Source organism: Thamnophis sirtalis, unplaced genomic scaffold, assembly GCF_051295495.1.
Source record: "Thamnophis sirtalis isolate CommonGarterSnake01/CBP01778 unplaced genomic scaffold, rThaSir2_p1.2 scaffold_1, whole genome shotgun sequence".
Classification (NCBI taxonomy): Eukaryota; Metazoa; Chordata; class Lepidosauria; order Squamata; family Natricidae; genus Thamnophis; species Thamnophis sirtalis.
Genome location: NW_028261381.1, coordinates 113,844,395 through 113,855,803, shown reverse-complemented (window position 1 = coordinate 113,855,803; position 11,409 = coordinate 113,844,395). Strand labels below are relative to the sequence as shown.

The window sequence follows — 11,409 nt, the reverse complement described above, 5'->3', positions numbered from 1 at the left end:
GACTGGGCTCCACCCCCTGAGGAAAGGGAAGATGACCGCCCTAGGATGCCAAGGGATCCCCCCTACCAAGCTGCCCCAGGAGACGTGAATCTCACAGGAGGCCCTTCAATGGCATGCAGAGGAAAATGGTTTTCAGTCATTGATTCAAAAGATGCTTTCTTGTTTGCCTTCGAATGCCCAGTCACAGGCAGAAAGCAGCAATATGCTTGGACATGCTTGCATCAAGGCTTTGAAAAAACTCCCCCACCTTATTTGGAGCTGCATTAGCCATGGATTTGAAACTTTTAGACATTGCCCCACCTGATGTGGTTTTGCAAGATGTAGCTGACTTGTTGGTCACAGGCCAGATGGAGGAAACCTGTCATGCCAATGCAGCAGCCCTACTGCTCCTCCTACAGGAGAAAGGCTACGAGGCCTCTCGGACCAAAGCCCAATTAGTCCAATTGGAAGTTAAATATTTGGGCTACAACATCCAGCAGGGACAAAGAACTTTGGGCCATGAGAGGAAGGAAGCCATTTGCCAATTTCCAGCCCCACGAAATAGGAAGGAATTAAGGAGTTTTTTGGGGGCAGCAGAATTTTGCCGCATTTGGATTCTCAACTTTGCATTGTTAGCAAAGCCACTTTATGAAGCTACCAAGGGGAATGGAAAAGAAACCCTTGAGTTGGGAGGAAGAGGAACAGAACAGCTTTTTGGAATTGAAGCATGCTGTGACTCAGGCTCCTAGTTTTCTGACTTGACAGCCTTTTCAGTTGTTTGTGGACATTAAGCAGAATATGGCCATTGGGATACTGACCCAAGAGTTGGGAACATGGTATCGTCCGGTTGCATATTAGTCCAAACAGCTGGATCAGGTGGCCAAAGGGTGGCCAGCCTGTCTCAAGGCTGTGACAGGAACTGCCCTACTTACCCAGGAAGCCAATAAGCTCACCTTTGGACAGCAATTAAATATAATTCCCCCCTATTGGCACCCCAGATGGGACTTGGCAGAACTCACAAAGCTTTGGAATTGGCATGAGATCTACGAGTCAACATTTACACAGAGTCCAAATAGGCCTTCCTAACCATCCAAGCCCATGGAGTTTTAGGAAAAGCTCTTCACAGGAAAAGGGCCTCATCACAGCTGGAGGAAAGGACATCAAATATGGCCCAAATTGTGCATTTGTTGGACAGTGTATGGGCCCCCAAACAAGTTGCCATTATGCATGTATGGGTCATCAGAAAGGGGTTTCAACAACTGAAAGAGGAAACAACAAAGTTGATCAAGTTGCCAGAGCAGCAGCCTTGGATCTCCCTTCTTTACAGGCCACATGCCTTACTCTGTGGACCCCGGCCCAGGAAGAACAACCCCCATTGTATAGTCACTCAGGAACCCAGCAAGCTGAAGCAATAGGGGTGGAACTACTAGATGGGTGGTAGGTTCTGCCGGACACAAAAGGTGTTTGTTTCCCAGCAGTTGGCATGGGATGCTGTCTCCTCCCTGCATAAGCATTTGCACTTAGGAAAAACGGCTTTGGAAAAAAAGCCTTGGCTCAGGGAGGTCTATATCAACAATTTGTCTAGCCTGGCAGCTGCTGTTTGCTCTCAATGTCAGGTATGTGCTGCTAATAACCCTCCATCAAGGCCCAGTTCAGGTGGGAGGGTCAAGAGGGCAGATCACACCATAGAGGATAAGTTGGCCAAAATTTGTCAGGAAACCCATCTCAAATGGCTGGATGATGCCCACAGCATGGCGTTGCTGGCAAAGAGGTGCACTCTCACCGAGGAGTTGGGTGTCTCGCCATTTGAATTGTTGTATGGGAGGGTTCCTAATTTGCATGGCCCACAGGTGTTGCCCAACCCCAAGTTACAGACATGGTGAAGCTCAAACAGTTGCCAGCCCTGGATGCCATAGTCCACAAATTGCAAAAATATGTTCTGTCTTGTCGTTCTCATGGAATTGTAACTCCAGTCCACAACTTCCACCCAGGACAAGAAGTCTGGGTGAAGGACTGGTAGAAGGAACTATTGGGCCCCAAATGGTGTGGGCCGTATACTGTTGTTGTTTTTTCTCCCCTTGTTGTTAAGGTAGCTGAAATTAGGCTTTGGATTCACTGGACCCGTTTGAAATTGGCTGCGAAAGCTTACTGGAAGGCCTCCAGTGACCCTGCCAAGCCTCTATACCTCACGTTTCGGAAACACCAGGAGGACCGCCACCTCTTCTGCGGACACACGGGAAGCTGTCGCTCTACGAACAGGTGGTGAAGAACCAGCGCCCTCTGCAGGTGTCGCTCCAGGTGCCGTCGACACCCATCGCACAGGCAACGTATCACGTCTACCATGGACACTCCGCCCCGTCCAATGCCCAGGCACAACCATGAAGACTGACTAGCGCCTGCGCCGAGCTGTGTGCATTAGGAGAGGCCTGATGCCGGCAGTTCTGATCGTGGTTTTTCTCCTATTCATTTCTATTCTCATTGACTCTCTTTATCTCTATCAGGCAATCTTGGCCAGAGCAAAGGGTGAGGCCCATTGGTGGTGTGGGAAGTTCCGAATGATTATGAGGACCACCGCTCCATCCTTTCCTATAGGGGGGAATGAGGATAATGAGGGTACTCCCCAACAACCGGAAGCTAGGCCCCTAACCTCTATAAATGACTCCCCTGCACAGGTAACGTCTGAGCCAATGCTAGAAGAAATGGGTTCAGGGCCTTTCCCCCTTTGCAAAGACTGCTTTTATCAGGGTGAACAGGGACTGCATTTTGTGTATAATGAACGCTGGTTATTAAATTGCCATCTGGAGGAGGGGCCATCCCCCTGTTCAGAGGAGACAGGGAACTATTGGCAGTGTCGAGTGGACCCCAATGTCACAACTTGGGCACCAAACAAACGATACAATTCAACCATTAGGTGCCATCGAAAAAAAGCCCATTCAGAGACCCTTCCCAGACCCCTTTCCAGAAAGGACAAGGGCTCAGGTGAAGCGGGCCCCCCTTGATTTCAGTCTGAAAATGGAATATGACATAACTTATGACCAGATTCCCATAATAGTGGAGATAACTTGTCAGCTTATTGGGGATATAGGGAATCAGTGGTTTCTACAATGGTGGTCAGAGGATGAAAATCAGTCAAGCATGGATGCACAAGACCTGAGTAAGTACTGGCACATAGGTGTAACGTGCAACACTAGTGCTAAAGCCAGTTGCCTGGAGGTCTGGATAACCCAATCCAACTACTTGGAAACATATCAATGCCATGCGGGGACACTTGACAAGAACCTCAGCAGAACAGCTATAGCCACCCTAAACACACAGGGAAAGCGAATGGTGGTTCTGGAGCCACTCCTACAACAGGGTAGGAACCCCCATCCCACACGCACCCCTCAGGAGTGTGGGAGGGGCAGCCCCAAGGGAAGGAAAAGGGAGCCCCAAGGGAACCCAGGGCCACAAGGGAGGCCATTACCCCCTCTCCATTGGAATGCACTCAATGCCTGCAGGATCCACAGAAGGACAAAAGGAAAAAAAAAGCCACAAAAACCCCATCTAGCACTTGGGAAGCCCCGGAAAACATGTATTGGATTCGTGGCACATGGGCCTACGAAGTCCTCCCTGTGTTCTTGGATGGATAAAACATTCGTTCTTTCTATTGCCCATCCAATCACAACAGGTGCTAGGGGTCCTGATGACTCAGTAGGCCCCATCCATCAGAAGAGGAAGGTAGACACAGCCTTCTCTAACTTTCCTTGTAAGGAACTGGCTGAATATGAGAAATTCGACATGTGGAGCTCAAAGAGAATCATATGCACCTATGGGAGGGCCACTAGGGCAGAGGATGGGTATTGGGGTTACCGCACCCCCATTTACATGATCAATTGGATCATGCATTTGCAGGCAGTATTGGACTTGGCTGGGGAGAGGATTGATAAATCTTTGAATATCCTCTCCAGTGCCACTGGCAAACTCTGTACTGCAGTGTACCAAAATCGATTGGCTCTTGATTACCTCCACGCAAGGGAAGGAGGGTCTGTGGGAAGTTCAACTTGTTTAATTGCTGCCTTCACATTGATGAGACTGAACGTGTCATTAAGCAGCTCACCACAGAAATAAGGCAACTCACTCATGTCCCAGGGTAGGAATGGAAAGGATTTGATTTCACCTCCACTTCTAACTCCTGGTTCCCAAAATTGCCAAGGTTGCAGGCCATCATTGCCTTGATTGGTCTGATCGCAGCAGGCTGTGTAATCATCCCCTGCCTTATGCCAATCTTTGTCCGTACTATCACAAACTCCTTACCCCTCTTGATGGAGAAATGGGCCACTGCAAAAGTCCTGGCCCTGGTGGGATGCTCAGAAGAAGGACGCTCGAGCAAATATGTTGGGCTCATGCTTCATGGAGAGGAACCTGCCATTTATGAAACTACACAGTAATCTTAGGATTGGGTGAAGTTTCAATAGGGGGGAATGATACAGCATGGGTTGCACAGGTAAACCCACCAGTGGCTGGCCAGGTTAGGTGGTCTTAATAGAATGGACCTTATAGATTCATTTTAGTTTGGCCTTTTACTCCAGTGCCCTGGAGTCCCAAAGTTGACTTTTAACTTCCTCATATTATAAATAGGGCTGACAGTGTGGCAAGACTCTGTAAAGGAGGGGCACAGGAAGCCAGGTGTGGGGGGAGAGATACAACAGAGAAGTTGCAGAAAACTGTTGGTATGAATATCTGCTTTTGTATTTTTCCAAGATGTACTTCCCTGTTCTGAACAGGGGTTTTTACGTTTTGTATGAATACGCCTCTTTAAACTCCCTCTGATTGACGAAGTTTGATTAAAGGTATAAAATCACTGCCCTGGGCGTAGCCAGGCCAGTTCAGATGTTGGTGTGTGAACACGCTGAACTCGATGCATCCAATAAACCTGTTTCTCTTCCTTCGTGGTCTCAAGTCCTGATCTTTCGTAAGTAGATTACAAACCACAATCTGCTGCAACAATAAAAGATAAATAATTCTATATAGAATAGAATATAAAGATGTAATATCATTGGATGATTTCAGGATGATGTGATGAAATGCCATAATATAAATTTACTTCAAATTTAATATGTTTCATATAAAAAGGATGTAATAATATGAATGCTTAATGGATGTTTAACAATTCTAACAATTTGTATACATGTATATTAGATTGATGACTAATAAGGGAAAAAACATGGAATTGAAAATTATTAGAGAATGTTATCAATGCTAAAATAATTAGAATAGGATATAAACATTCTTTATTTTTGGATATATTGAAGATGATATAATGTATCATTATAATATAAATGGATACATATTTAGAATACCTTGTTTAAAATGGATAAACAATAGTGATAATCAAATAAATGAAGTATAATAATAATGTATACAAAAATATTTGATTGACAATATGTGATTTTTGATAAAGCTCAAGTGATGACTATGGAAAGGACGCAGAAAGACCTTGTAACCAATCTACACACTGTATGCAGTTGAAGAGGTTTTTATGTTATATGTTTTGTGTGTTTGTGTTTGTTTGAAAATAAAAATTTTATTTAAAAAAACCTGTAAATTGGTCAAATCGATACTAAAATAATATAAACTCACATCTACTTGTTCTAAGCATGCAAAGCTACATGAATTAAGGAACTGGTTTATTTCTCCCAAATGAAACATGAACACAAAAGATACCATTTTTAGAAATAAAGAAATTTCTGGAACTTGGAAGAGCATGCAGACCTGTGAGGAACTGAGGGAAAGTTTAAATGGTCATAATTCCAATTTGAATGAACGAAGAGCTTAGGTGATATTCAGACGATCCTCCTTCATTGGTCTTCAGGCTACCATCCAAAAGAAAAGAGACCAGATCCTCTTTGCTACCTCCCTGAAATTTGATGAAATATCCGATATTGCCTGAGCAAACAAAGTCTGACTGATTAACTCAAGGAGTTGTTTCAAGGACAGAAGCTTCTTGGAATGCCATGTGCAATTCTTTGTCTCCCTGATGGATTTCCCAATAAAAAACAAAAACAAAAACAGAAAAAGCAAGAAAACACCAGTAAGGCATAAATGGCAAACTGTGTTGCCTGGACTCCCTATAAAATTCCGTAGAGGAAGCAAAGTGATGACATACTTTATGCTTTGTCCAGCGGCAACATAGGGGATAGATGGAATCAAGGGACTATTTGTGCATTAAAATCCATATTCCCCTCTATCACTTTTTAAGAGGTTTATCGTGCAAAGTAAATAGGCTGCCTCAGTTTTGCCCCACATTAGAACTTTTAGCTATAGGAAGTGTTGTAGTTTTATATATATAACGGATGTGACTACAGGTTTCTGATTTTCATGCTGGAAAGAGGAGAGGCCCTGATTTAGCAGATGGATCATGTGCTGAATCAAAGTGGCAGGATCCTCAACTTGTGGAACTAACTAGTGGTTGATGGGGATCACTTTGCTTATACTACTGAGATGTGATGCTCTGATCCAGATTTCATTTTTCTTGTTTCTCCTAGCTCTGGACAGAATCCAGAGCAGAGTCATACAACCTGTGCCTGTAGAAAAGCCTTAGGGTGGCCTCAGAGTGCCTCAGGGACTGCTACAAGGTTGTAAGATGTATAATATGGCTGAATTATTAAATACATTGATTCAATATAACTCTAATGAATTGTACTATTTAATTTCGCTTAAGTCAAATGTAGTTTTTGTCTTCATTGTGCCCCTTTCTTTTGTTCTGTATCCCACATTTTTTGGAGTGCTGCCTGAGATATTGCACTGAGAGGTCAGGGATAGAATCCCGAAGATTGCGTTCCCTAATGTGCTTTATCATATCAAATATTGTTTATGTGTATATAGCAATAGCAAAAGCACTTAGACTTATATACCGCTTCACAGTGTTTTACAGCAGTCTCTAACCATTTTATAGAGTCAGCATACTGCCCTCAACAATCTGGGTTCTCATTTACCAACTTCAGAAAGATGGAAGGCTGAGTCAACCTTGAGCCTGGTGAGACTTGAACTGCCGAACTGCTGGCAGCCGACAACCAGCAGAAGTAGCCTGCAATACCGCATTTTAACCACTGTGCCACCACGGTTCTTAATATACATATACAGTACGTATGTAAAATGATCAAAACCTCCTTCGACAAATTGCAAAGTTCATCTTGTGTGATGTAACATTTTTGAAGCCCTATTAACAACATGCCTATTATATTTCTCATTGTTTAGAATCTAACCCAAAAAGGTTACAGCATTTGGCCTGTTAAGAAACCATAATGACTCACCTGCTTGAAAAGTTGTTCATTTTTCTCCTGCTTAGTGCACTGCTTAGATTCTTTTTTCCTATTCAATGGCATGCAGAAATGACAGGTAAGGCAATGGATCATCAATTAACTGAATTTTAGTGGGTTTTTGTGTGTGTGCGTGTATCAATCACATTTATTTTCCAGTAAAGTAGATATAAAAAAGTAGGTAACTATGACAAAGGAAGTGGAACTATGTATAAACATTACACTCAGAAGCAGTGGTGGGTTTCAAAAATTGTTGGAACCTACTCTGTGGGTGTGGCCTCCATTGTGGGAGTGGCTTGCCGCCCATGTGACCGGATATGAACTTATGAATTAGTACTTAGGTCGGTCCAAGTAGCTATTCAGAAACTCTGGCATTGAAGCATGCAAGTCTTAAAGCTGTCAAGTTACAAGATCCTTGCCAGTGGTGGGTTTCAAAAATTTTTGGAACCTCTTCTGTAGGTGTGGCCTGCTTTCCGGGTCCACTGGTGGAACCTCTTCTAACCGGTTCAATAGATTTGACGAACCGGTTCTACCGAATAGGTGCGAACTGGTAGGAACCCACCTCTGCTCAGAAGGCAGAATAAGGACATAAGACTAAGAGTAAAAGAGAAGGATGGGAAACAAATGTGTTGAAATCTATGTCAAAATGCATTCAGAAACAATGAACTGTATTGTGTCTTGTGGTTCTGGACATGGGTTGATCTAACATTAAATTATCTAACATCTAACTCTAAGACATAAAAAGTTAAAATCAAACCCTAAAATCAGTGGTGGGTTCTAGCCGGTGTTACTGCCGGTTTGCTCATGGGCACGCTTTGCGCCTGTGCTTTGTGCACACGTAAGTGCTGGATGCATGCTGCAAGTACATGCACAGTTCAGTAGAAATTGTTCTGCGCATGTGCAGAACTCAAAAACAAGATGGCGACGGCGATTGTGGTGAACGGGGACCCGGTTTGGAGACGTGGCCAGCCTGGGTTGCTGCTAGTTCTGCGACCCAGGCCGGCATGCCACTACTAGTTCAGCTGAACCAGGCTGAAGTGATAGGAACCCACCATTGCTTAAAACCAAAGACACATGGTGAGTGCGGGGGTACGGAGGTTTCCTACCCAGATGCAGAATTTTACATTTCTTCCTGTTAATTCCCATCTTGTTCACTGGAACTCACTGCTCCGGGCTGTCTAAAGTTTTCTGAAATTTATCTCATTGATCCAAAGTGTTAATTGCCCCTCCCCCAGCTTTATGCCATCTGCAAACCCTTAAATTATCATTTCAGGTCTCTCATTCAAGTCATTGATAATAAATGTGAAATAAGTGACCTCTTATTTCTCCAAGAAATTAAACTGTCTACTGTTATGGTCTGCCGGCGGTCTGCAGAACTGGCAGCAGAGTGGGATGGTGAGGAGGTGGTGGTGGTGGTACATGGGCTAGTCCTGGAGTCTGGGGAAGGCTGAGATGAGGGCTCTGCGTTGGAGGCAGAGAGTGGGCCAGGGCCCTCTGGTAATTATGTGCTGCCTCCGGAGCAGGGGTGGGTTCCTGTACTGGTTGGTACTGGTTTGCTTCGTGCATGCTTTGTGTGTGAGGACGTGAACTTGGGACTGCTGCCTACACTAGGTAAAAGCACTTTCAATCAAGCAGAAATACTTCGCACCCCACATCCCAAGGCACAACAAACACAGCTCATGATTCCACTCCCCCCGCAGGCCAAAATCTTAAGAGATGGGGTCATGTACAGATGTGTGCATTCAGCTATTCATTCACACGTTTACTTTGAAGCATCCATGTTGGGTTTCCAGCTGGTTGGCTAATTGATCCATACCCTAATTATACTTTCAAGGATGTACAGATGTCTGTAAGCAGCCTCATCCCACCCAGGCCCTTGCTTACAAAAATAACCACTAAGACAGTGGTGGGATTCAAACTTTTTTACTACTGGTTCTGTGGGCATGGCTTGGTGGGTATGGCAGCAGAAGGATAATGTAAAATCTCCATTCCCTCCTGACTCGGGACTCGGGAGGCAGAGAATAGATGGGGGTGGGGCCAGAGATGGTATTTACTGGTTCTTCAAACTACTCAAAGTTTCTGCTATCTGTTCTCCAGAACTGGTCAGAACCTGCTGAATATCACCTCTGCACTAAGAGTGTGTATTGGTGCGTAGGAGTAGAGGAGAAAACAAACAATTGAGAGAAGCAGAGAAACAATGTTTGGAGATTGACAGCTATTGCAGGCAGGTGGGTTATCAATCATTTGTCAGACCAGAAGCTATAGTAAATGGCATATCCTGATGGGATTCTTACCTGGAATTTGGATTTGGAGCTCAGTTGGAGTGCTCAAAAGCAACAATGCTTAAGAGCTGAGTTTGGAGCATGGCAGCAACCACAAAAGAGGCAACCACATTAAGGCAGCACTTCATCACAACTAGCACAGGAATTTTTAGAAGGAGGCAAAGGTTGTATTAACTTTGAGACTTTTGTTTGAACTGAGTATAAAGGGCTGTGCATTAAACATATATTTATATGACAACATCAACTTGCAAAGCTTAGAAGGGTAGAATTACAGTGACATCCTGTGGTTGAAGACTGTGTGTGCTGCAATACAGCATTGTGTGTAGATCTGTTACACTGAGGTGTGTTCAGTCCTGGAAAAGCAAAGAACCCTTAGAAATTGGAATGCTTGGAAACATCCCCATGATTTTACTTCTGTCTCAGAGGAAAAAGTAATTAATTAATCCTATAACAATTACTTTCCACAACACAGTTCACTAGATGTAATTAAAATGTTGCTGAACTAAAATTCACCTAATTCCCATCCCAACAGGGCACACAGGATTGCATATCTGGTTTAAGCTGTTACTTTTTAAAAAAATGTCTCAAAAATGATTGAATTTTTCTTCTAGTTCACAAAGAAGATTGGTTGAAAATACAAAATGATCGTAAAACCAGATTGGATTCCATCTGCCACAGCAAGAATTTAAGAAATTTAAAAAGAAAGCTGAATGTACGCGTGGCTAGACAACTCTATGTGGATGAGAACTACAAATTTATCTATTGTGAGGTGCCAAAAGTGGGCTGTTCTAATTGGAAAAAAATTGTTTTGCTACTCACACTCAACCTGAGCAGGGAGGTCTTTGAAGTAAACTCGGAGAAGGTCCATAAAACAAACCTTCTAAAGCGGTTGAGTTCTTATCCACCTGAACAACAAGAAGAACTTTTGAACTCCTTTACAAAAGTGATGTTTACCAGACATCCTCTAGAAAGATTGGTCTCCGCTTACAGAGACAAATTCTTGCATAATGAAACTTACTATAGTAGCAAAGTGGCAAATGAGGTTAAAGCCTTGTTTAGAAAGGACAAAAATTTTACAGGGGTTGTGACTTTTCAAGAGTTTGTAAACTATGTTGTGACAAGGAATCCTGAGCATTTGGATATACATTGGAAACCTATGTTCCACTTGTGTGATCCCTGCAATATTCAGTATGACATTCTGGGAAAGTATGAGATGCTGGAGGATGATGCCACTCATACTCTCAGCAGAATTGGAGTTCCAGAGATTGTCCGTTACCCAGACAGTAAATTTTATACACAAAGAACAAACAAGAACCTCAGTACCCAATATTTAAGAAAACTGGACAGGAACCAAATAGAGAAACTCATGAAACTTTATCAGATAGATTTCTCTTTATTTAATTACACTTTCACTGTTGAAATGGAAATGTCATTTTCAGGCTAAGTTATACCTCTATTTTCTGGATACCTACCTTTGGGAGTAAGGCAAGAATTTGCTAGGAATTTTTTTTCTTAAGAGATATCTATCTATCTATCTATCTATCTATCTATCTATCTATCTATCTATCTATCTATCTATCTATCTATCTATCTATCTACACACACACACACACACACACACTGTATATATTAGAAAAAATACATTTCTTCAAGTGGCTATCTGTTTCTAAGTTGCCTCCTTAAAGATGTTTACTTGGTTCCTTCACTGACTTCATTTAGATGTCAAACATTTTATTTCATTATTCTGTAAATTTGATTTTGATAACTTGTCTTATTTTAGCACAGCTAAACCATACTTCACTATTTATTTATGCATCATGCTGTGCTTTGCAACAAAGTGTCTGGATCTA

At 43.0% G+C, this 11,409-nt stretch overlaps 1 protein-coding gene across 1 annotated transcript; it reads left to right on the top strand.

Moving 5' to 3' along the window:
* Positions 1-8,281: 8,281 nt before the first annotated feature.
* Positions 8,282-11,085, top strand: LOC148049701 (carbohydrate sulfotransferase 14-like). Its single transcript, XM_087704481.1, has 2 exons — positions 8,282-8,354; positions 10,171-11,085. Exons 1-2 carry the CDS (start codon positions 8,282-8,284, stop codon positions 11,001-11,003), a joined length of 906 nt encoding a protein of 301 aa, XP_087560607.1. The 3' UTR covers positions 11,004-11,085.
* Positions 11,086-11,409: the final 324 nt, after the last annotated feature.